This window comes from Chelon labrosus, assembly GCF_963514085.1.
Source record: "Chelon labrosus genome assembly, chromosome: 14".
NCBI classification, from domain to species: domain Eukaryota; kingdom Metazoa; phylum Chordata; class Actinopteri; order Mugiliformes; family Mugilidae; genus Chelon; species Chelon labrosus.
Window position 1 is genome coordinate 9,177,869 of NC_140347.1, and position 26,152 is coordinate 9,204,020.

The 26,152-nt window shown below is 42.3% G+C and overlaps 1 protein-coding gene across 2 annotated transcripts in view; it reads right to left on the reverse strand.

Annotated features, from left to right (window-relative positions):
- Positions 1-17,117: 17,117 nt before the first annotated feature.
- ptchd4 (patched domain containing 4) overlaps positions 17,118-26,152 on the reverse strand; it is a gene marked incomplete at its 5' end in the record, with an annotated part of 40,220 nt that continues 31,185 nt past the window's right edge. For both annotated transcript variants that reach the window (XM_084559922.1, XM_084559921.1), the window contains one exon: positions 17,118-20,167. In XM_084559922.1, the coding sequence (XP_084416048.1) occupies positions 18,486-20,167 (1,682 nt within the window). In that variant the 3' untranslated portion in view covers positions 17,118-18,485. The remainder of the gene's footprint in view (positions 20,168-26,152) is intronic.

The window sequence follows — 26,152 nt, forward strand, 5'->3', positions numbered from 1 at the left end:
CGTCCAACACCTTTGATGATGAATTGAAACGGCAAAAGCCAGCGAGAGATTATCTCCTGTCAGCCGCACTAATGCACCTACACGCACATCTCTGCAAAACCAGAAGAACGGCGGATGTTGTCGCAGAAGATTAATGTCCACACTTTCCAGATGAGATGCTACGCAATCACATGTAATGGCCAGGTGTCCATTATGTAGCTACAGTGCATGGCATGTTATAATGCTTTTGAATGCGTGCACACGAGGAGTGGCGTTTAATAGCACTCATGCCAAATTCTTTTCCTCCTGGGCTTTCAGAAGCCAATGCACTCAAAGGACCGTTGTCCGTAGCGACTGAAAAATCTCTCAGTTAATCATCTATCTGCTTAAAACCAGGCTTACTGTTTAAGAAAATTATTAAGCAATACCTGATTAATACGCCTCTATAAACGCCTCTGGAGACAAGTGGTTTAACTGTCATGAAAAGGATTCAGCGGCCGGCTATGTAAACACAAGTCTATGATTACCACCAGCCCCTTGACATCAGTGAGTGATGCCGCTGGAAAAAAAAAAAAAAAAGAAAAATCGGTAAATTCGGTTAAGGAAATTAGGACAATCTTTTAAAATGCTCCCCACGACTCTGAACTGAGGAATGTTCACTCCTGCCAAAAACCAAGAGGAGGCCAAGAAAGTTTATGTCACCCGGGACTGAGTGTACTAGGGTTTCCTCATGTCGCCTGAAATTTAAAGGACGCTCATATGGAGTTGGAAATTGACAGATTATAGTGAGGCACCTAGTGGTGGATCTGTCACACGGACTGAAATGATTGGATTTGGCAGAAGAGGTGAAACGGAAATGATTGCTTCAAATTTTGAAGCAGTTTAGACAGGAATGTCTTCTTGTAACAACTTGATGCAACCTGGCCACAACCTCAGTGATATGATGTTACCTGGGGTCATGGAGTGTTCCGGGTCTTTCGAACATCGTACACCCTCTCCCAGGCGACCAAGCTAGGGCTGATCAGGCCCCGGCTTGTGTTCAGGCAGCCCTACCTCGCCCAAGGCTCACAGCCACCTTGAGACAACTTCTGCCGCCTCAATGACTTCCTTGATGGCCCCTTTGATGCCCAGAAAGTTGTAAGTCGTGCAGAGAGAGACTGGCCCGCAAACCCTCTGCATCCCACCTCAGTGGGCTCGCAACGCTCCCGCCACCCGTTGTTCCGGCACTCCTCCACTAGCTCGGCATACCTTGCCCTCTTCCTCTCTTTAGCCTCCTCGATGCAATCCTCCCAAGGGACAGTGAGCGCCAGGAGAACGATCTGTTTGGAGGCTTCTGAGATGAGGAGCAAGTTTGGGCGCGGTGTTGCAGTAGCGACAGTTTCTGGGAATTTCAGTTGCACCCTCAGGTCAACTTTCACCGGGTGTAGGTGCTTGCAGTGGCTGATTCCACAGCCGATGGTGTTCGCTATGACCTTCAGGCCTTGTCCAAAAAAGGTTTAAAAAAGGCGACTGGACTTGTAAGTCCAATTGCCGTTTTTAAACCTTTTTTGGATATACCATGACCTGGATGACTGAGAACCTTCACAGACCTTCAGGCCTTGGTCATGGCGTCACCCGGGACTAAACGTAGTAGGGTTTCCTTGTGTCGCTTGAGATTTTAAGCACACGCATATGTACTTGAGAATTGACAGATTATAGTGAGGCCTGGTGCTGCCGCAGCACCTAGCGGTCGATCTATCACACGGACTGAAATGATTGGAATTGGCAGAAGAGGTGAAACGGAAACGATTGCATCAAATTTGAAGCAGTTTAGACACAGATGCCGTGTTTTGAATATAGGCAGGAATATCTTAAATACTACTGAAGTACATTTACTCAAGTTCTGAGGTATTTCCACTGCTCTATCCTGTATTTTTTTACTCGACTGATTACTTATCAGATTCAATTATACATTAAAGAACATTGAGGTTTTAAACTTACAGCACCAGTCTAACATATATAGTAGACCTTTTTCTACTATTTTATAAGTTATGGACCAATATTAAGATTGAACTATGAAATAACACATATGGCATATGAAGTTTGACAGAAAGAAACAGCTTTTGACTTCTACTATGTCGTATGCGTGGTTTCTTTTGTGCTTTCAGGTGCCGTCCTTCTTCCCCCGCGCTGGAGTCAAGTGACTGATTTCATCAGATGCCACTTGTTTGTTAAGGAGAGAACATAAAGGCAAAGAGAAGACGTGGGCGTTTGTCATAAGGTCAGCCTGAGCAGTGTCCGCATCTGTGTTTATGTGGGTTATTTTTCTGCAGAATGACGGCGTCCTCGAAGGGATGCAACAGTCGGAGGGTTCTCATGTGGGATTTTGGCTGGGGAACCAAGTAGCCACCGAAAAAGCTTTGGGGTTTGTTTATAATTGTATTGTGTTGTGTTGTAAGTCTCTTGCATTTGAGTACTGGCCTTTGTGCTGTGCTGAGGTGGTTTCTATACAGCGAATAAAAGAGTCTTGTTCCCTGCTGGGAAAATCCATAGCGTGGTGAGAGTCAGTTAAACGAAGGAGAAGCAACAGTCCAGCTTCTTTTGGAGGCTCAGTCTGGACCAACTGCTGTGATGAAACTGGCTCTCGTGAGGATGGGAAACCTCCCCTCGCTGTTCATTAAAGTTAACCAGCCCCTCAGATTAAAGCCCACATCGATGCTTTCAAGTAACAGACACAGCCAACCATGCTCGTTTTATTTTAATTAGGTACCCGATTTCTTATTCCTTTGACAGAGGAACATGTGAAGGTACAACCCCAGGCTCCTCAGACATCCTCTTCAGCCTTGATTAGAGGTCCTGGCCAAAATCTACTCGTGGGCCCCTACTGAGTCCCTTTTACCTGCACTATTGGTATCCAAGAAGCTGTAAAATGTCCTGTACATGCATTACCATCAATAAACAGTGGATTGTTTGGTGTATCAATGATCTGAGTGTTAAAAATGGGTTTTGTTTTTCTGTCTGTCCAGCTGTGGAAAAAAAAAATAAAACCCCAAAGGTTGGGTTGAAAGCTGAGTTTCTAACAACAACAATAAGGAGTTCTACTATTTCCTTGATCCAGGTAACCCTGGGGGCCCCTCTGTATAAGTGGAAAGCAATGAGGGGTGGAGGGGCCAGGCCTTTGGAAGGGATCTGGTGATGGGTCTACCCTATTCCCTTAATTTCATTCTTCCTTTTATACTCTTTTGTGTGTTTCTATGTGTTTCTTTCTCTGTGTGTGGGTGTGTGGGTGTTAGCTACCTCTATTCATACAATCCATCACTCTTATATTACACTAACCCCGTCATTCGCATCAATATTATTAGGTTTAATACTACTGCCCACACAATATTACATTAGCGACGTTCTTTTATTCTCTATTTTTTTGTGTCCCTCTATCGCTCTTTTCCTCTTTTACCTACATATATTTACCTTCAGGCTCAACACACAACCCAGCACATGCTTGCGTACACCATATATAGATGACGACAACTGTACCAGTTCTTTTGTTGCTCTCCTGTAAGTGTTTATGTTCAATTAGAAAGAAAGAAAGACAGAAAGAAAGGTAAGTTTACAGTCAAAGAAGAGTATCCAAGAAGCACTCTGGCTGTTTGTTTGGTGGTGACACAGTGTACGCTGCCATCTAGTGGTCAGCCGCTTGAATTTTCACAGCAGCAAAATGTATGACAGGCTTAATTAAAAATGAATCTATTATTATTATTACATATAAATAATTAATTAATCCAATTAAAATGTATTTATATAGTGTCAATAACAATACAACATCTGGTCTGAAACCCCCAGAGCAAGCCTGAAGGCGACGGTGGCAAGGAAAAACTCCCCTTTAACAGGAAGAAACCTTGAGCAGAACCTTAAGCTCATACGGAGGAACCCATCTGCCTGAGGCCGACCGGGTAGAGACAGAAAAGAGAAAACAGCACGAGAAACGGTCATAGACACATACATCTGACTGAAGCGTACATGTAGAATCTGATGATGATACAAATACAACATACAGCTGATGATGTTACATGACAGTTTGAGAATATAAGAGGAATCATAGGCAGGTTAGAGAATTGTTCATTCAGGTAGGAGAGGATAACTGCAGGAGGCCATGAAGACTGGGCAGGTTGATGAGGACCAAGACAACAGATGTACAGCATGTTAACTGACCTGGAGTTGTGTGTTTCCTGTGGAGCTCCATAGTACCACAGAACTGCATGACGAGTAATAGAGAAGAAATTAAATGAGAAATTAGAGGATAAGAGCTCGGTGCCAGAGAAAAAAAAGTAGAGGATAGGAGCTCTGTGCAAGAGAGAAGAGAGTAGAGGACATGTACTCAGTGCATCGTCCCCCAGCAGCCTAGGCCTACGTATAGCAGCATAACTAAGGGATGGTTCAGTCCAGCCCTAATTTGCTTGAGCAAAAGGAAAGTCTTAAGACTTACCTGATTATTATTATTATTAGTTTTATTTAAGCCTATGCACATTGTTTAGACATTTAAGTTATTAGTTATTAAACATTATTTTTATTCTGAATCAATACAGACTCATAAAAAAACATGGGTGTACGGCAAAAAATAAAAATGTAAAAATATACTAGTAAATAAAAGAGATAGTAAAAAGTGTATAACTATTATTGAAACAAATAAAATAAAAATAAAAAATTTCAATAAATATATATATTCTTTTTTTTAAAAGAAAAACAAAAACTTGACTGATTAGGACTGAAAATAATGATATTTAACCTAAAATTCATTATTTAAAATAAAGTAAAATGAATTTAAAATTCAAAAATTTGAAAAGTAAAAGTCTTAAGAAATACCTTTTTTTAAATTTTTTTTTATTTAACTTTACTTTTCTGCTTAACTTCAGCAGGTTACGGGTTTATGTTATATAACATACAGCATCATATGCAGCACTAACTCCATGAACTCAAATGAAACAGCAGTTGATCCACCAGGGGGAGGAATTGTTCTTCCCCTGAAGTTCAACAGCAGCTCAGGCTTAAAGGATGCACCCTCAGCATACTGAGCATAAATGGTGGCAAGTCTCTGAATTCATTTAACATGCTCTGAAAATGGAACCAGATAGAAACTATTTCCATATTTGCTCTCTGCGGGGGGAAAAAATCCTGAGCTGCTGTGTTTTCAGGAGATACCAGGGCCATGACGTTACTCTTCTCAAAATTACACCCTCACCTCACCACACACGTTTTATTCCACCATTTGGTTCTTCCCCCCTCGTCTCTCTGCGTGGGTGGTAGCTATAAGACGAGGGGACTGGATGTTGCCCTTGAATATATGCAGGAGCTCTTTAAATAAACAGGATGAACTTGCAGGTAGGGGTTGGAGGCAGCTTTGCCTCTCTCTCTCTCTTTCTCTCTCTCTCTCTCTCAGCTGTTGTAGTAGCAACTGCAGCAGGAGTAGATGGAGGCTGGCAAGAAGATAAGCAGCAGATAAAATCCATGAATATTTCATTTCTGGAGAGATGCAGGCAGTAGGAGAGGGTGAGGATGGAGTTTGAGGGGGAAGAAAAAAAAAGTGCCAGACTGGGGATTTTCAGCTGCTGCCTCTCTCCTTCTCGTACGCTTGCTGCTGCTGCCGTTGCTGCCTTCCCACCTCTCTCTCTCCCTCCCTGCCCCAGATGGACTATTTTCATTACCTGATTGGCTTGGTGTAATTAGCATCGATGAGCTGAGGGGGAAATTGGTCCTTTATCAGCCTGAGTTCAGGTTGAAAATGGCAAAATGCAAATGGTGCAATGGTAGCCGTCACGGGCCTCCAGGAGAGCTTCAGAGCTGCATGTCATAGATTCTCCAAGTCAATTTCTACTGTTTACGCACTGTTCTCCTGGAAGATATCCCCTCAAATGCTGTTTTTACTAGACACAAGATTAAGAGACCACTTTGAATTAGACCAAAATTCTATTTTCTTCTCAGACGAGGCTAATTCAAATGGACCAAAGACAGGAGAAGTAAATAACATTGACCAAACGGTGGCAATTCAGCGTTCTGCAGGGAAACTTTTGGACCTGGCATTCATTGGTGTGAATGTTACTTGGACATGTAGCACCCACCTAGACCAGACCATGGACCCCCCACCCCATAGCAATGACACTCCTTGATGGGAGCAGCTTTAGGAACAACTCAAACAAACATGAAGAACAGCACAAGGTACTGACATGGCCTCCAAATTCACGAGATCCAAAACTGATCAAGTGTCTGTGGGATGATCCACAGAGGCCCCTCCCCTCAAAGGCCCCGCCCCCTTCTATTGCCTGACACCAAAGGACACCCACAGAAGGCCCATGTCCATTCTCTGATGAGTCCCAACTGTTTTGGAGGCACAAGGGAGACCTACACAATATCAGGAAGGTGGTCGTAATGTTATGCCTGATCGGTGTATATTTTGACTATATTTTACTCCTACCCAGACTGATACGCCCGCATTTAACTTTGATTAATGTTAGGAAGCTTTGCTGAGTATACACGCAACCTGCTTCAGCACCGTCCAATTTCCCACTTTAATCATTCGGCGCTTTCACACATGGATGCGGCCCAGCGAAATACCGGTTTCTTCTGTTTGTCAAAGAACAGCAGCACTGCCGAAGCACTTCGTTAATTTGCTAAAGGACACGTTTACGGCTGTAATTTGTTGAACGGGGAAGTCGGGCCGCCGTCGATGCTCCTTCCGTTTGGCTGCGCTTCCCCTTAAGACGACTTTATTTCTTTGTGATTCTGTGATTAATTAGGTAATGGATACTGGCAGCCACGTCTGCCCCTTGTTGACTACAGTGAAATAAATAAATAAAATAAAGTGCGTTGCTTGGTTGTGACTGCGTCAGCTCTTGTAAGCCTTAGCTTTGACTTCAGTGTCAGCTTTACAAGGCTTGTTTGTAAGAGGCAGCATCAGTGAAGCAGTAAGTGAGACACATAGGAGGAGAAGTGCTCTTGTCAACATAACCATATTGGTGGTTTATGATCGCCCTCTGATATGACCCATGGGAGGCAGGATTTTGTCGACAGTTAACTTGGGTTTTAGGGGTCACAGTTTGTAATAAAACTAAGATTATGGATCATGGGAAAAACAAACACATACACAGGAAATGAAGAGCTGTCTCTCCCATAGACTGTACATAAAGATGGACGATAAAACGGCTCCTCAAAAGTAAAGCCAAAGGAAATAGAGCTCCCCCTGGTGGCTGTCTGAAGTATAGGTCATAAGCTCCACCCCTCCATGTTAGTAGGCGGGACTTGGGCCAAACTAAAACACTAAAATACACTTCAAATAATTCTTTTCACAGATAATTTCTGTCATTTTTTTCTTTTTTTTTTGGGATAAGTTTTGTTTTAGTTGGTTATTTGATGCTATAGAAACCAACCGCTCCATAAGCAGTCCCGTGGGACTGGTGGAGGCAGAGCAGAGCGTAGCATTAACTCTCTAACACTCTCGGACCGTACTGATCAGACTCTGGCTCCAAAGTCCCAAGATGGCGCCGCCCGTATCCCCAGGAAAATACCGTCAGTTTTACCAATGGAAGGAAGTGGAGACGCATTGTCCATATTTATATACAGTCTATGTTCTCTCCTATTAAAGCTTACTGTTTTGCTAACCAGTCCATCTACCCCGACATCCTCACCCAACTCCCCGACTCTCTGACAGCATTGTTCCCTTACTGTGACCACTTGAGGGCGCTGTCACTTAAATGCTATATTTTATTTGTTTGATTTGTTGTTGTTTCACGACCGACCGCTACATCTTAACTGTGGACTGTAATAAGCTGCTTGCACAAATGTGTTATGTTTTAACAAGAGGATAGTTTTTTCAGGTTGCTTGTGAACATGTTTCGCGGTTAGACTTCTTTTTCCCCAAAAGCACCTCTCTGTGTCTTTACTGCAAACAGGACTCGGGTCCATTTATCTATCAAGACTACAAAACCTTGTTGTCAGTGGTCTCTCGAAGGGAAGAATCGTGAAGTTTCAGCGTCGGGGTTGCAGTTCTTAATGTCCCCCCCCCGTTTTTACAACAACCATTTTTTGACCCCTTCCATGCGATGAATCAGCAGAATGATACTAACTGCCAGTAAGTAGGTCATACATGTTGTTTTTTATTTTTTGCTAATGTCTCTCATCCATCAGGCTTTAAACCTATAAAAAAAAAAAAAAACTATCCAAATAAATATGAGTCAAAATTGAATGTTACAGTAGACACACTGCAATCTGCCCCATTGACATCTGAATCTAGAGAAGCTAGTCTTTCCACACACACATTGCATAAAGCATATAGCCTGAGCTAAACTGCTAGCCTCGGCCACCTGAGAAAACATGACTGCAATACATTGACCCCTTCAGTATGTTGTTGTAATTTCTTTATTTGTTACCGTGATTACTTTTATTCTCTGGCCCCTTAGTTTGCCTCAGTTTCATGAGCTGGCCCCAATTCCCAATTAACTGAATAGCCCTGTCTTAGACCATAAAATGTTGTCCGCTGCAATTTTAAGAGCAATGTTGACAAAAATAAACCCGGCACTCAATTATGTGTGGTCAAAAGAAAAAAGTCCGACATAAAAGTTGTGACAGGCGGCTGCTTTTGTTTCTTAAAGTTGAAAAAGAAATAAATAAAAAATGGACAAAAAAAAAAACGACAGAAGTCACTCGAGTGTTTCGTAGACAAAAGCTCTTTTAATGAAAATCCTTTTTTTTTTTCTCTGTCAAGTAAAAAAGGTTGATCATATGCATACTATTTATAGCTTCAACATAGCAGGCAGTAAAAAAAGGAGTTTACATTTAAAATATTCAGAGCATTCAAAAGCATACGTCTTCTAATAAACTGAAACTGAGACATTCCCGTACACTGCCGTCTCACTACGGGTCTAGTTTTGGCTGGTCCGGTCGGTGGTGTTCAGCTGCTCGGCTACAAAGAGACGTGAGTACAGTATGCAAAGCCTGGGCTCAAACTCTATTCGAAATCCTTCCGCGGGCACGTCCAGAGCGTTTCTGATTTGGCTGCAGTGTGCTGGGTGGGCTCAACCGATCGCTGCGAAAGGCTTTGGACGAAGGATTCGGGATAACGTTTTGACCCAGGCGATTTCTGTCTGACACACTGAAAAGTGTTCATTTAATTATTTATTTTTTTTTTTTTTTGTAACAGTTGAAATCCTAAATTAGAATTATCAAGAGGTGTGGCCTGCTGATCATGTATCAATAGACGTTTATGGAAGACTACTTGTTCGTTTGCTGCTGCTGGGAACGTCTGCGTTATTTCACGTGACATCTGAGAGGAAAGCAGAGTTCAAGTCACACACACACAAAAAAATAATATATATTTATATATATATATATGTATATATACAAGCTGCTATACTTTAATCCTCACTGGATAATGTGTAGATGGTTGCAATGCATGCCAGCGTATTGGTGCCAGTGATGCCTGTTGTACATTCATCTAAATCTTAAGTTCCTGTCTACATTTAAAGGTTCAGGATGAAGTGGTCTAACATGATCATTTAATACGCGTATGTTTTTTGTCCTATTGTCTGTTTTGCTGGGCTGCGAGTGCCACTTTCACAATCTATTAAATAATTTGAAGACGGTTTCATTTAGTTGTATTTCATATTGCGATCGGTGGTTCGGCCTTTGAAATGTTTGGGGTGTTTTGTGAAATTAAAATATGTCCTCTTGCATAAGACAATAGGACAGATGGACAAAGCAACCTGCTAGCCACTGCAGCGAATTTTGAAATGCTTTTTTGTGAAACCACATTTTTTGTCTTATTTTATCTTGTCCTATTTTGGCAATGGAACCAAGAAACTCAAATCTAACTGCCGTAGTGTGAACGCAACCTGAAACCGAATGTGGTTCAGGTCAAATAAACTGGGACACTAAATTAGATGCGGAATCACCCGGAAGCCTCCAATTTCCCCACTTTTTTGGGGGGTCAAGGCAATAACAATGACTGTTTTCCATCATCGCATCATTTGTTAAGTGCCGTAGACAACGACAGTCACAACCAAACTGTAAGCTTGGCGAGATTTCACAGGGTACGCCGACTCAGTTTCTAGTGAAACCTGCCGTCTGTTCTTACATTTTTGAACTTTATCCATTTCTAAAGGTTTTCGGCGATTCTTTTCAGGTGGAGAGAGAAACAGCAAAAGAAAGGATTCTATGAAAGCAGCCCTCAGCGGCGAATTCAGACCACTTCAATAGGCTGTGAAGAAAAGTGATGTCAAAGAGTGGGTGGAAGGATACACTTTACAGATGGGTAGTGGTGTTAACGTGTTAGCAGGTATATAGATATACAGGTATATTAGTGTATATATTGTGCACGGAGAATAGCAGATACACAACCAAATTGATCAATAAATATCAGAGGCGATTGTTCGGCAGCACACTCGAAGACGTTTTAATGATAACACAGATATATGGCGCGAAAGGAAAGGCTGGTGTTAAAGGAAGGTGCTAAGGATCGGAGGATGGGGAAGTGTAAAAGGATGAGAGAGAGAGAGAGAGAGAGAGAGCGAGAGAGAGAAGGTGAGAACAAGAGGAGGTGGGGTGAGAGGGGGGAGAAGGGGAAGGTGGCAGAGGAAGCATGAATAATCCATCGGAGAATCACGACAGGATTAAGACAAGGTGGGAGCCAAAAATATCCCCGGCCAAGGCAGCTTGGCGCAATAGCGCTGCAACAGAGCACAACACGACAGCAGCCACTCCTGCTGCCACTCTCCGTCAGCTCAGGAAGCGAAACGTTTGGGGGAAGATTACGGAAAAGAAAAGCTACTGTGTGATGTTGCCGCGTACAGTAAAAACTCCAGCGTCTGCAAGCACGGACTCTCTGTGCACGTGGGCGAAAGCAAGGATATTTAGGAAAATGGAAAGCTGGACTGAAATGAAATGCAAGATTAGATTAGACAGAAGCTTGACATCCTCTTGGGGGTCGGAAAAAAATCAATTTTGACATGTCATTTAATGAACCTTAAAAGGACTCTCCATCTGTTTTACAGGTCAAGGTCAGTGACCTCAGTGTAACACATTACTCCGCCTTTACACAGTTGTATCATGAGTATTTAAAAAAAAAAACATAGTAAGATAGATAATATCCCAATAAATGAGTAGAAACTATGCATTAAAGAAACATATAAAAGAGCCTTCTGGACTGAGGGATGGGAGGTTTTTAATACAAGATCACCAAGTCAGTATGCTAGTAGCTGCATGAGGTGCTACAGTGATGCTTTAAGCTAAATGCTAACATGAGAACGCTTCAATGCTACTGTTTACCGGGTATGTTTACTATAATCACCAGGTTAGCTAATAGCTAATGCCTTCTGCTACACTCTTCTTCGCCCTTCTTTCAGCATGCTGCAGATAAGCTAACAGGCGGTTTATGCTTCTGCGTCAATTTGATGCCATAGCTATGCCGTCAGCCCAGGCCCTACGTAGACCCTAACTCACCTCCCCAGAAATATTACTGCGCATCACGGCCACACAGACCACAAGAGCTGCGATTGGTCCGCTTTCTGCTTCAGTATTTCCGGCTGCTTCTCCATCTCTGCAATTTTCAAATAGATTGTTTTGGACCAATAAAAATGGAACACGTTGGAGGAAAGGTTAAGTGAGGAGGTTTGAAGGTACGAGCATTTGTATGACTCGTCTACGGCGAAATTTCAATGAAAGCCAGAGCCAGACTGACGAGCGCACAAGTATAAATGGCTCGCACCGGCGTAGGCTACATACGTAGGTTATGCCGTCTAATCCCCATAGAGGCATAAGCTGCACTTAATAAGGCGCTAAGGTTCATCAAGTCAGCAACGGACTCAACGGGAACACCTCCCGCATTGCCGCAGTCGGCTTTTGATTCATGTGACGTCTCCCTATACCAGTAAACTCCTCGCTGCTCAAATCTTCTCAAATTCAAATGAGGGCTTACCTCCTGTTTTGCCTTCATCCATTTTTTTCTCAGACTCTTCCTCCCTCAAACACTTTTCTCAATCTTGCTTCCACCCCTTTCTTCCCTTGATTTCTTAAGCTGTCAAATGAGGTAAAAATCTTCCTGCTGCTTGGTGAGAAGCCGGGATTAGCTCTAGCAACGCCTAAAAGAAGCAAGCAACATAAATACTGAGATCATGATTTCCTGTTCTTCTATAAAGAGCATGCCTCGGCAAGATGGGTGAACTTAGGTGTGCAATACGAAGCCATGGAGCGGCGTACATACGGTAGGTTTACCTTTTGAGCAACATGAAACAATGTCTTTTGGTTGTAAGAAGAGAATAATCCATTCGTCCTTCTTTTCTGGGCACTAACTTTCATAGAGGTACAACTTCATGTGATTGAGAGTGATTGCTGTATGCTGAGTGAGAAAGGCATATTAAGAATGAACAGCACTTGAAAAGCCTACGTCACACTCGACACACAACTTCTGGTCACACAACACGCAAGTGGTCTAAAACGTCCGACATGCGTCGGCATCTCGTCACAGTGTAACTTTCCCGCACCTGGTTCTGAAAGTGTGGGACAGCTCAGTCACAATCTAAGAAAAATACTCCCAATATATCAACATCTGCTCTGAAATATATGTAAGGCAATGCCACGGGTCATACGAAGAGCACAGACTCATGAAGGTAACAGGCGCTTATAACTCTTAAAAGAGAAGCACCGCCCGATTTAAGAAACCACTTTCAAAGATGTGAGAATATCTTTGCTCCCAAACGGTGTCTTTTATATATTACAATGATGAGAAATTGGGAAAGGTTTGCTAACAATTAGCACAAAGCTCATTTTAACTTTGGTTGAAGGTACCCCTTAACCTTCAAACTTGCTGGAGTTCAGGAGTGAATTAGTTCACTGACTTTAAGGCTAATCTATCTCTGCTGTTTCTTTATATTTCAGCATTAAACCACCTTTAGTGTCCACTGTTCAGCCAAAGCTACATATTCTTGCTTGGAAGAATGTTTTAGCAAATGTAGAATTTGATGGAACACTGATCATGCTAATAGACTGACCAGACCGTCCATGTAAACCATTTGGGATTTGCGCCTTCTTAAATTGAGTGGTATATCCTTTTAGGACACAGTATATAAGGCTCAGACTTTGGCAAAAAAACTACCAGAATCCTTAGCATACATGTTTGTAATACTCCTAACAATTAGCCTCGTATACTCGTACAAGGGTTACCTGAACACATCATTCAAATGTACGCGATGCTAGATCCTAGATTTTTCACAACACCCACAGCAACGGTTCTATGGGCATGGGCAGGAACATTGTCAATTCAAAGCTGCTTTTTGATAGAAACACAAACTTGTAGGTATTGCCATACTTCACGATTGTGAGTGAACAATGCAGTAAACAGATCATACATAGATAGATAGATGGACAGTGCGCAGAACATACACTGGATTCACCCACAACATTTGAAGTTGGATTGGAACTAAGGTTACTGAAATAACCACACTATCGTTTGAGAGTCCGCACAGTACTGAATCCTAATATACTGAACTAAAAGACATGAACAGGAATCAACAAGAGCTTCTTTTTGTGGTTTAGTTACTTGACACAGGAGATAGACGAGTTCTAATAAGACGGCAATTTGTCCTCCGAGGCGGTGGTTGAAACAGATGTGCCATGTACCGTAGATCATTCAACAGGCAGAGTGATGATTGCATAATTTTATTGCCCTGCATTGTGGAAGTATTGTGCTGTCCCTGGTTGTTCAAACTGAAAATGTGCTGGAGTGCGTGGTCAGAGGATTCCACGAGACTTACAGTACAATTTCATCGTCTAACTGCCTAAACAATTAAAAACGCCACCAAATTTGGCTGTCGTGTTTATTCTATTTTCTTTTTACTGTTTGATTATGATGCATTGTGCCATATAGCACACACCCTATAGCACAAGCATATAGAACGGATCCACTGAAACTGGCGTGTGACGTTAGAAAATTAATAACACATCAATAAATGTGATTTAAACAACCTAAATTAACCTTGTTCTGCAGGGTTACATGTACTCGGACCAAAAAGAAAATAAAGCTTTTAGAGCAGACTGGGCTTCAATTACGTTTAAAGGGGAACTACTATCTTTTACAACCTGGACCTTATTTCTGGCATAAAATACGGTTGTTTACTCACCCATATAACTTTTGTGTCATTTGCACTCGTTTAGGAAATAGCATATCATAACAAAATATTGGCGAAATGAACGAGTTTTGCGGCAGATAATGTGTTATTTAGAGGCTGCGTCTCAGTGCCCTGTCACTCCCACTATATGGATATACGCTGATCTAATTATTTCCTAAACGAGTGCAAATGACACAAAATATAGTCGTTTACTCACCCAAATAACTTTTATGCTAGAAATAAGGTCCAGGTTGTAAAAAAAACGTAGTTCCCCTTCAAGAGCGTTTTGTGCTCAAAAAATCACTTTTTGATCATACCAACGAGTGTTGCTTGCACAGTATCCAAAGCCGAATTCATTTCATTCTACGAGCCGCAATGCTGTTGCAAAGTGACCCACACCCTTACGCCTAGCAATGTGTTCTTCATCTTCAAGATCACTAACACAAAACGTCATTGCAGTAATTAATGGGAGAAAACAATCCAGTAAATGCACAATTAACCATTTCCCATTGAATCACATTTTGCCAAATGGGCACCGGCAAGTGTGCCACAGAAAAGCTAGCACAGGTATGAAAGTACGGACTACGAACTAGCAATTCTGGATTTTTCAATGAAGAAGGTGGAATAACCACTGAACTACCGAGCCATGTTTTAAATATCAGCTATTGCATGCTTTTCAGAAATCCATTGGTGAGACTGCGTACATTGGTGCAGAATTAAGATTTCTAAGAGGGCATTCAGTCTTGGGAATTATTCTAATAGTAAGAAGGCTGAAAGAGTGGTCAGTGAAACAAAGATACAGGATGGCAGGTTCCGTAGAGTAAGAGGATTTTTTATGTAAATGAGGTTTAGGAAGAGATAAACACTGATGCCTCTGCTGCTAAGATGGACCTGCTACATAGCAAATTGAAATAGATATATATCATGACTTAACTTGGTTCGTTTTCTGAAATTTCTGATCTACGTTTTTGTCAAAAGATTTTTTATAAATCTTTAAAACACAGTTCTGATTTTCAAAAAGAGGGATGTCGAGTGAGGTATGATTTCCTTAAATGCAAGGGCCAAGTAGAGATTATAAAGGCGCCAAGACACACGGACAAACAATAAAGTGGTGGCCAGTTTCCCATATAAAAACGTGAATCATCAACACACATTGACACTGCAGAGTGCAAGGAATAAGATCTAGTATACTGGTAACATTCCACTGTTTATTACTGGCCTACTGTGTTCAACTTTTTTTCCCTTTTTATTCTTTTTTTTTAAAGAAAATTCTGTCATTTAAAAATCTTTCTCTCTTATACTTTTTCTTAAAAAATATATAAAAGACTAATTTACAGTTATTTTACAGGTGAAATATCCTCTGGCTTTTGTTTTGGAGCAGACTTGACTCAGTTTTGTTCTTTTTGCAGCACATGGTGTTACAGAATATGCATCAAAACAACAAACTTAAGTCACTACAGCGTAGCAAAATAATAATAATTTAAAAAAAAAAGTAAAATACACTGACTTCATACAGAAAAATTAAATACATGCATACATACAATACAGTGCCATGCAAACACAGCCCATTTTGGGAAGTAAATTATTTAAGATTTGCATTTCTTTCCCGTGTTTCAAACATTTCATGCCTTCTCGCTGTACATACATGACATGGCTTTTACATAATGCGACGTTCGTGTTCACATCCGCCGCAGGAAGCGGATCGCCAAAAACATTTCCACATTTCTCAGTATGGCAGGTTGATGAAAGTCGTATAAGAGAGAATTGAACACTTTGAGTTGCTTTGTGACTCCAGGAAGTGTGAATGTTAAAGTATGACAAGTAAAAGACTAGATTCCCCTTTTGTTTATATATGTGTTTCACTGATGTGAACAAAGAGAAGTGGGTTTAATAGTGATCAATCACAAGGACATATGCACTCCTTTATCAAACATCAACACATATTCCAAACTGGCATTTGGTTCAGTATGAACAGTCTAACTCGACACTCCCGCTGCTCGATTAGCTGCTCCGTGTGAGAGCTTTTCATTTTCTTGGGTGGCCGTACAAAGAAATAAGACAGTGTCTCGCCAATGACGACTCCGCGAGAAGCTAAGACTGGCCAGCAATCTGCAATATCTGCTCATGTGTGGGGCGTCTCTACCAGCTAAGACCCGCCTGCCAGAGGTCAGTGCGAGATTGGTATCTGATGAGGCGGCTGACCTTGAGCGTGTTTGTTTTGGGACTGCAGCAGAGATTCTTATCGGCCCTTTGCAGACAAAGATAATGCTATTCTGGGGAGACAGGAGAACGTTTTGAACTTCTAAAACTGGATATTGGAGAAGGGTATTTGTAGAGGTCGACTCCATTTTTTTTTTTGACAGAAGGTTGTTTGCTACTACATGGGTCAAACCTAGCTCCAGGCCTGTAGGTGGCAGTAATTACTTCTGCAATGTTACAATAGAGAGTCACTTCCTGGCAAGTTGCTGATCCACATCCTTCTGTAGCCTGATAGAACCTCTCATTGACGTCTTTAATTGTTCTGTTCGAATAAGTAAGTGTTATTGTAATAATAAACAACTTTCCCGGGGTTTAGTGTCCAAATTTTGATTTGACAAGATTGACAAGCGTAACTGAACCGTTCAAGATAGCACTTGGTCTTAAGTATATTTTTCATCCTAACAGTTGTTCTACTATAGCTCTACTATATCCAGGCTATCAATGTTACACCAAAATGTTTTTTTGATACTACTGAAGTGGGATTAAGGAGGATTTCTTTAGTTGTTGCACAGAGCAACAATATCCCACATTTGGTGTTAGGTTTCCGATCACCTGACCCACCTAACTTTGGTGAGTCTTCTTTTTGTTTTGCTCTCCACCAACTCCTGGAAGAAATTTCCAGCTCTTTTTACTGATAAATCATCCACCATGCTATGTAGCTAGTTGTCAACTTAGTCCGTCTGCGTAATTTGGTGCTTTACAGATAGTGTGACCAAAGCAACAAGCTGAAAGAGGCTACAACTCTTGTCAATACGACTGAGCCCTTTTCGCTTCATACTTTGCCGTCAGCGTAACAATATCAAGTAGTCCAGCAATGACAATGCATTGTTAAAAATGTCATACCATGGGCTTTTACTTCAAATCGTATCTTCGTACCATTCAGGGACAGTGTACTTTGCCCATTTAGTCATAATCTGTTTCGGCAACCTGGACATTTAAGAGCAATCTTTTAAATCCCATTGAATTATTCATGATTTATACGGTTGATTCCTATGAACTTTTTCAATTTACTGAGACACTATTTGGCACGACTGCTTGTACTGGATCACATTCAACCCTTCCTGTTTCACTGAGAGTAAGCTTTTGTAAGTGGATCACAGAGAGACATTCATACACTCACCAGAACTTAACGCTGTTATCAATCTGAAATAAAGTTCAACATTTCAAGCCTCGGAAACACTCTTCACTTTTGGTTTTACTGCTCTGAAGCAAAAAGCAGTGTAGGATTTACTTAAGTCATACTTCAAGAACGAGGCTTACTGCCTTCATATGCCGACGCACGACAGTCACTTATCACTGCTCCTCCTTCTTCATTTGCAGCAGCCCACTGCAGCTCTGTCTGCCATTGCCTAAGACCTTAGACGGCCGCTAAAATAAAGCAGAAATATTTGCCTCCTGTTTGTACAAACCTCGACAGTTCTATTCACACGATGCAATGTGCGAGATAATTCTTCATAATGGACACAGTGTATGCCATCTGCCCAGTTCAGCTGTTCCGACTGTTTCTAATGTTACAGAAAAGCATGCGGTGTGCTTTTATGCCACAGTTTCTCTCTTTCCGCACCATTTGGTTTTGTTTCTTTTTGCTGTTATCAAGGTATTTGTAGTAAGGTGCGTGCACAGTTGCCTTTTGCACAGCTTTAATTTGTACACTCTACCGCTCTTACCACTTCTGCCAACTTGTTTAGGTGTCCTTGGCTTAACAGACTGCTATGCACCTCACTCACTTCTTCAGAGATGAGGGCTGTGGGAGAAGGACATAGAATTGCTAATACTGAAATTGACTAACATACCGCGTGTTTAGGGTGTACTTACAGATTTAGCAAGCATACGTTCTGGTAACTAAGTTTTGTCTTTTTACCAGATTGATGGGAAAGAGCTTTAGAACTTTGAGCACTTTGAAGCTTGTGCAAACGAGATACACTGTCCAGACTGAAGGATTGAATGACCGACCAGTGGGGCTGCATTCGTCTCTGGCCAGCATAGCTGCTATTGGTTGGGAGTGACCACTCCTCAGGGGACATCTCAGACTCCCCTTCACCTCAAGAGGTGCCTCAGCATAGGACGACACCTCTAATCCACCAATAACTGACGGACATTACAGCTAAAATCACACACCGCTCAGACATTTGTCACATGATCAGGGTTCTCCCTGACTTCAATGCACTCTATCTCCTCCCTCTCTCTTTCCCTCTCCCTTTCCCGCTCCCGCTCCCTCTCCCGCTCTTTCCGCTTGGCCCGTTTCTTTTTCTTGTGTCTCTTTTTGGACGGCGGGAAGAAGGTCAGGAAGACGGGCAGGATGACGAAGCAGTGCAGCACGGTGCAGCCCGCGGTGAGGAGGGAGCACTTGAACAGTGTGTAGGTCAGATTGGAAGGCACAAACACCAGGGGCATGATCCCGATCACAAAGCATGATGTGTTCTGCAGGATGGCCGCCCCGTGCTCCTCCAGTGCCAACTTGATGCACTGCGTCCTAGTGTGCTCGGAGGCCAGCACAAAAGTGTACAGGTGTGGTGCACAGTGATCCATGGCAAAGTTGAGTGTATAAATAAGGCACAGGATTGAAATGCTGTCCATGCCGACGTTCCAGAGGGTCATCAAACCGAGGACGCCCAGCTCCACGGACGTGACCGTGAGGATGAGCCAGAAGTTCCCTAAGGGGTTGATGACCAGGAAGAAAGTGAGGATGAGGATGGTGAGTACGCTGAAGCCTGAGGTCAGGATGGGTGAGATGACGGAGGAGCTGTAACGGTCCATGAACACAAATGTGGGATTGAAGGCAATGAATTTGATGCTGTTGATCAGCATCAACGGACGGAGCTTCTCCAAAAGCTCCACCACCTCCTCTCGCTTCTTCTCCGTGGTTCGCGCTACCAAGTACATCCTTGAGGCAATAATGTCATATTCGTCAGTCTCACGGTTCTTGGTGAATATAATGTCCTCAGTGAAGTGCTGGTACTCTGGACTGCGTAAGAAGGAACCCTTAAGTATGTTGATGAAGTCACTCTTTGTTGATGCACTGACATTCACTACCCTTAGGTAGTGAAAAAAGTTGTCCATCCAGGAGATCTTGTTGAAGCCATGACTTAGAGTCTTCAGGTGCTCCTGCACCGTGGAGTTCCAGTACTCAAGGGGCTCGTAAATATAAAACCCAATCACAGGACTGTAGTTACTGAAGTATTTCTGCTGGGTCAGGGCATATGAAACACTTGGAGAGTTACTGGCAAGCAGGTTCACAATATTTGATCCATCACTGATTTGTAAACATCCCATGAAGGAGAAAGAGGCGTAGATGAGATAAAGGATGACCACAAAGGGTTTGACATAGGTGTTGGTAATCCACTCTGTGTAGTGCTCTCGTAGGAAGTGCTGGATGAAGTGATTCTGGTAAGGGACACTGTCGTGATGCGTGGACAGGTCATGGCCGTCACTCATCATGGTCTTAAACCACGTGGGTTGGCGGTCCAGATACTCCACTGAGGGGATCTTGCAGCAGAAAACACTGTGATAGCGGTTTTGTTCCAGCTGTCCAGCAAACACCAGGCAGGAGCCGTAGAAAGAGAAAACGTAGAAGTAGTTGACCAGGATGGCCACGCACATGCTCTGGCAGAAGATTTTCACCGATTCAATGTTAGTGAAAGGACTGGCTCCCATGCCAAAGGTGATGATGTAGAGTGAGCTGGTCATCGTGTAGCATACCATCACGTCAGCGAAAGCGTCCGCTACACGTTCCTTGAAGGGCAGGTTTTCTCTCGTCCTCCTCCAGCCTGCCAGGAGCTCAAACACCCCTTTGGTTCCATGACCTAAAACACAAGAAAGAGATGTGTTAGCATGTGTGCACTAAAACCGTCCAGATAACAGTTGTATTTGCAGAATGCAATCATTCCTACAACTGAAAAGGCTTGTGTGTCCCACTACCTTAAAAGAACTTGCAGCATTTGAACATATACATTCCCCCTGTCTGCAATAAGCACTGTGATACACACTGAAGGAGCAACTGAAGCATAATCTAATTGTTATGACCCCCAGAACAGAACCTTATGCAATCTAACATTGCTCGGATATTCTTTGGCTTGTAAAGTTGCATGGAATTACGGGACTAATTATTTCAGGCATCCAGGCTTCTCAAAAATCCCAATAATTTTCTGCCTAGACAATAGAAAGGGACACAAAGTTGGAACCTTTCCAGGCCTGGGAGGCCATGATACTCTTCTGGCTGAATTATGAGGGCAAAGTATGGGTGTATTTGATTAGGTTTTAACAGTATCCTGTTTTTGTGTTTGGGCATGTTAACATATCCTGATTTGAGAAATCTGGGTAAGCTGTTCTCGCGGTTTTGGTAGCTGGCACAAGAAACCAGTTTACATCTAGTCCCGATTTCTGACCGCCTCAGCCTCCCTGTGCAGGTGCCGTATCAAGTAACGTAACAGAAACACAAGCAATGGCAGCAATGAAAGCGTCTTACGTCCGGATTGATGAATTAAACAAGTAAACATGTTTTGGAAGCCTAGATTAGCAAAGGCATCAAGGTGACCTATTCAAATCTGTAGTAATCAAGCTGCAGGATAACAGTTCATTAAACAATAAGTAAGGAATACAATGTTACACTGTATATCAAATATCAAAACCAAAGATGACTGTGTGAATCACTTAGTATATCCAGAGTAATTTTCATTCATTCATTCATTTCTCCTACACAACCAGTCAATCAACAATCATAGTTATCATGTTCTGTATGTGGGCGGTACAAAAACTTTAAAATTCTCCATCTGGAATATAATCAAAGCTTCATAACCAGGACACTGGCGTGGATGTAAACGCGATCTACGATGACCTTTGTAAGAAAAGACACAAGCCAAAGCAGAGACACTGAAATCATGAATTACAGATATTTAATTCAGTTCAATTCAATTTTACATATATAGCGTCAATAGCAGAGGTTGCGCTAGACTTTTCCGTTGTCTGTCATTTTGACTGACGGGGTCATAAAAGTCCCGCCATAATCTATTTTTATCCGTCACTTTAATTTTTTTAAATTATAATAATGACATATTCAACAGCATTTCATTTTCATTAACTTTAAGTACTTTTTCAGAATAGTATTGACTTTAAATGGTAAAAATAACCCCAAAAAAAAAACGTTTGGGCTGCCGACGCGTACTCTTGTCCGTATTCGGACCGGGACTGCTAGCGCTAATAGCTCTTAGATGGCACTGTAGGGTTGAAGTGCTTCGCTGGTATGCAAACTTTTTTTTTTTTTGCACAATTTGCACAAAACTCCGCTTTTATCAAGGCTTCCATCAGGTAGTTTTTTTAAAAATAAAATTTGCCTTCCATCAGTCCTAGCTATGTGCTTTCATCTGATTCCTCCATTTTGGTAGCCGTTAGCCGCATAGACACCATAGACATATATACATATATACTGTATATATGTCTATGGTTAGCCGAGCTCTGGCGTGTGCATCAGTATAATCAGTGTACCAGGAAATCGCGCCCTGACAAAAGTTCTGGGATGTTTGGAACGCAGACTGCGATTAGAGACAAGAGCCAATTAATATGCTTACTCGCCACCAAGTGGTCAGTGGTGTGAATTGCAACCTGTCAAAATGACAGATGGCCTTCAGATTTTTCCGTCAGTTTTAAAAAACCATTCAGTGACGGAAAATATTCGGTTAACGCGACCCCTGGTTAATAGCAATACGAATTGTCTCAAGACGCTTTACAAAACCCGGCCCGAAACCCCCAGAGGAAGCATGAAGGTGACGATGGCAAGGAAAAACTAACTTTTAACAGAAAGAAACCTTGAGCAGAACCCAGCTCATATGGAGGGACCCATCTGTCGAAGGCCAGGTTGTCACCTAATTATCCTAGGTATACCGTCTTCTTCCCCAACCTAACCCTACACCATACTGTATTAAATTTGTTGGCCTCCAGTAAACTCCTCAGCTACGGTACTGAATGCTCAATTCTCAGAGGATGTCTTCTGAAAGGAGGATGTGATCAAATTGGAGTCACAATTTACCACAGTGTCATTAAAAACAGTATGACGTACAGTGTGACGACACATCTCGGTTCTATTCCTCCATTTCAAGGCTGATTTTGATATTTCAGCAGTGGTGGCATGGCTGCTTAAAAGTTTGAGTGTGACAAACCAGATTAAAAAACTGAATTCTTCAACACAGACAGGCTTTCCCTTTCCTCTTCATACAAGAGACAGAGTTGTACAACGTCCTCTCTGCATCACATCAACAAACAGCGTCCGCATCTATCTGCAAGATTTTTTCACCAGTCAAAAAATAGAGACATGAATACACGACGTTTAAAGGCATATGCAAAGCCACGGTGCGAAACCTCCCACGCTGGAACACTCCCCCCCCCCACACACACACACACACTCTGTTCATTTATTTGTAAAATGCCGGAGCCCGGACTGCTTCGAGCGAATCTGCTATGAATCCACTTAACGTTCTCCTCCACCGTGCAAACATTTCAGCGCTGGTGAACACTGGATGCAGCTCTATCCGTGTGTTTCTGCGCCAACGTCAGCTTTAAAATGCTCCCTTTAAAGAAATCCAGCAGGGGGAGACGGAAGTGACGGCGGCTGCTACCACTGGCCGCATTATAAATTTCCCCTTGTTTGACACAGAGGAAAATAAGCTAATTAACTATAAAGGATTAGGCCTATGTAATGAGCGGACTAGATGGCTCTTCCTGCTCTTAGCTTTATTAAGCCGCGCTGCAAGTCAATTAGTTAGTGTCAGTTGGCTTGGAGGCCGCGGCGAGAGAGGACATTCATGCCCCTGGTTTTTGTAGCATTACACCAGGGGCATCAGCATGCATTTCCCTTCACCAGTCACCAAATAGGATGTTAAGTAGTGTGCCATTTTCTAGACGTGACTGGAAAAGCTCTGGGGTTCATTAGAGTGATTGATTGCTGCCAGGTGGAGGTTGATAATACAAATAAGCCCATCTGGTATGGAGTCCCCGGTTAGTATCCCCAGCACAAAGACTCCTAACACAGATGTTCTTGCGACTGCAGAGGCCATGTTTGCGTCAAACCCAAAATGATTCAACACTAATGGCTCAACAGCTTCATGTAAGGTAATATTAAAGCAACACAGAGAGTAGACTAGGGGAGAGACCTGTCAAATGGACCAGATTCAAGAAATGCTATGACAAACTAGTGTTTTGATCTAGTCTGTTTTCTAATGAGAGCATTTTTATTTCTGCCAAACACCCGGGAGACTTCGCACCTGTCTTGTCTCTGCGTGAATCCACCTCTGCCTTTGAAAGCCTTATTACCCCTCAGTGAGAAGAATCCCAATTAGAAGGGGATGAGGGAGGAATGGAAGTGCCAGCGAGGATCAAAAAAGAGACGCACGCTCACCGGGGTGATGTATTCACACCCATGTCTGACTGAGACATATCCTCCGTCGGGCGTCAAGTGTTTTGGACTGAGCAGAAGATGATAGCAGCCTGCTACCCCTTTGTGTTCGGCGAATACCAAAGCGTTGCCCTCCCTGCGTCTACCGAGACATTTCGCACGGGGGCACGAGAAGCAATTACAGAAAATATGTGGGAAACATCAGAGATTATGGAGACACAGTTGGTTGCATCTGCTGTTCTTAAATTCAAGCTAAGCCAAGGTCTAATGTTCACGTTGAGGAAATCGGCACATCAAGGCAGTTCGCCCCATGAAAACTATTTTTAACCTTGAGATTAGTTCTTACTACATATGCAACAGCCAGGTAACTCTTAGCTAAAGTACAGTTAGTTTTTTTTTGTATGAATGGTATTGGAACCAATTGGAACCAACTTTTTTTGGTTATACAATTATATCCTGTTGAATTTATTGTATTTATGTCATTATTTTATTACTATTTTATTTTTAATAGGGGTGGGACTTCAACGCGTTAATTATGATTTGAACTTAAATGCAAATGCCATTTAAATTAAAAATCTCACAGCTTTTTCGGGCAAATATGTTATGCGATTAATCGAGATTAAATAATTACAAAGCCTCTAATTAATTAGATTTTTTTTTTCAGTCCCACCCCTAATTTTTACGCCTCCAAGACTGTATTTTTTTATGTGCAACTGAGCTACTATGACCAAGCAATTTTCCTTGTGAATGAATAAAGTCTATCTAAGTCTAAGTCTAAGTCAATTTCCACAGTTAGGATCACAGGTTGCATTGAAACAAGACATGGTCCTGACCGGTTACATCCCTGTCACTAACACCTGTTTGTGTGTGCATATTAAAATGAACTCATAATGCTTAAAATTACAAATAAACAACAGTCCAGTGTTAACTGTGATTTTTTACAACGTGTACCTTAGGTCGCGATGCTACGCTGACCTGAAGCCGGCTGCACCAGCCGTTCAGACTAGTTACAGGACAAATGTTTACCAGGGTTTTAAGTGATGGGAGTGGATGGGAGGTAGCTTCTGTAAGTAGGGCTCGGACTTAACATAAAATTTGTAAATTCATAGATCTGTAGGGTTCACCAACACATAAAGTGACATCTATTATTTTACTAACAAAAACATACTGTAATAAATGACTGGATGGCTGCGTTGGGGGATGACGTTTCCTTATTGGTTATTTTTTATGAACTTACTGTACCCTCTATTTAATCTTTACGGTACGTATAGAAAAATAGCAAAAACAACAAAAATTATTATTACTTGAGATTAGTTTCAACTTAATAGCTAGCATAATTTTGCCCTCTAAAACTATTAAAGCTTATGGTTCTACAATTAAAATGTCTTTGCAGCTGGCTGATTTGCTGTCCAGCATGCTGCTGATTTTGTGTGATTTAATAAATAGCCATTTTAATCAATGAGAAAGTGCAAAAAGCAAGAGGGAGAAGAAGACATGGCTGGAAACATGACTGCCGCTCAATTCTAATCACCTTTGGAGGAAATCGACAACTCTCTCACTGTCTGAAATGCTAAGAAACGCAAAACTCAATGTCCAAAGTTTGGCTCAGGCCTCTCAGACTCTTTACACAAATGGACGATGAAGGAAGTTTGGGATGAGGCAACGCAACAGAGGCCAAGTGAGAGTCTAAATCCACACGAGCCACGATTATTGCAGTGATAAAACTAAACCAGCGCCACTGACATGTCCCGTACACGGCGGCACGCACAGTAAGGCCACCCTCTTAAAATTTTAAAGCCACGATTATGAGTCTGCAGGGAAGACCACACTCTCATTTCCGGTGGCTCTCACCATCTTCACCCACACCCACCCACACACTGTGGAACAAGCACACTCGGAGAAAGAAAGTCTGCAGGCGGTGTAACATACTTTTCGGTAGCTGCAGTGAAGGACTTGAGCACTTGGTCCTTATGCAACGTCTGCTAACAGCTAAGTGAATTGACCGGGGTCTCGTAATAGCAATTTCAGCCTTCCAGAACGTGCTTGTTAAGTTTTTGCTGTTATCTGAATGTAGCAAGACAACATGAGCAATGAGCATAACATGAGTTTTTCTGTAAATGTGGGCAATTTAGCACCAGTGGACTGCTTGAGTTTCCAACCAAAATTTCTTGCGGAGCACCACAGGGCTCAATCCCAGGCTCCTTGTAATCCTTCATTTGCTGCACATGCCGTCAGCTAATTTATTATTGATGAGTTGGGATTGACCGATTCACTGCATGCTAACAGAATCTAGGGCTGCCTTAGTGTTTATTAGGTAGCTAGGTTCATTGGTGATTCTAAATTGGCCGTAAGTGTGCATGAGAGCGTGAATGGTTGTCTGTCTCTCTGCGTTAGCCCTGTGATA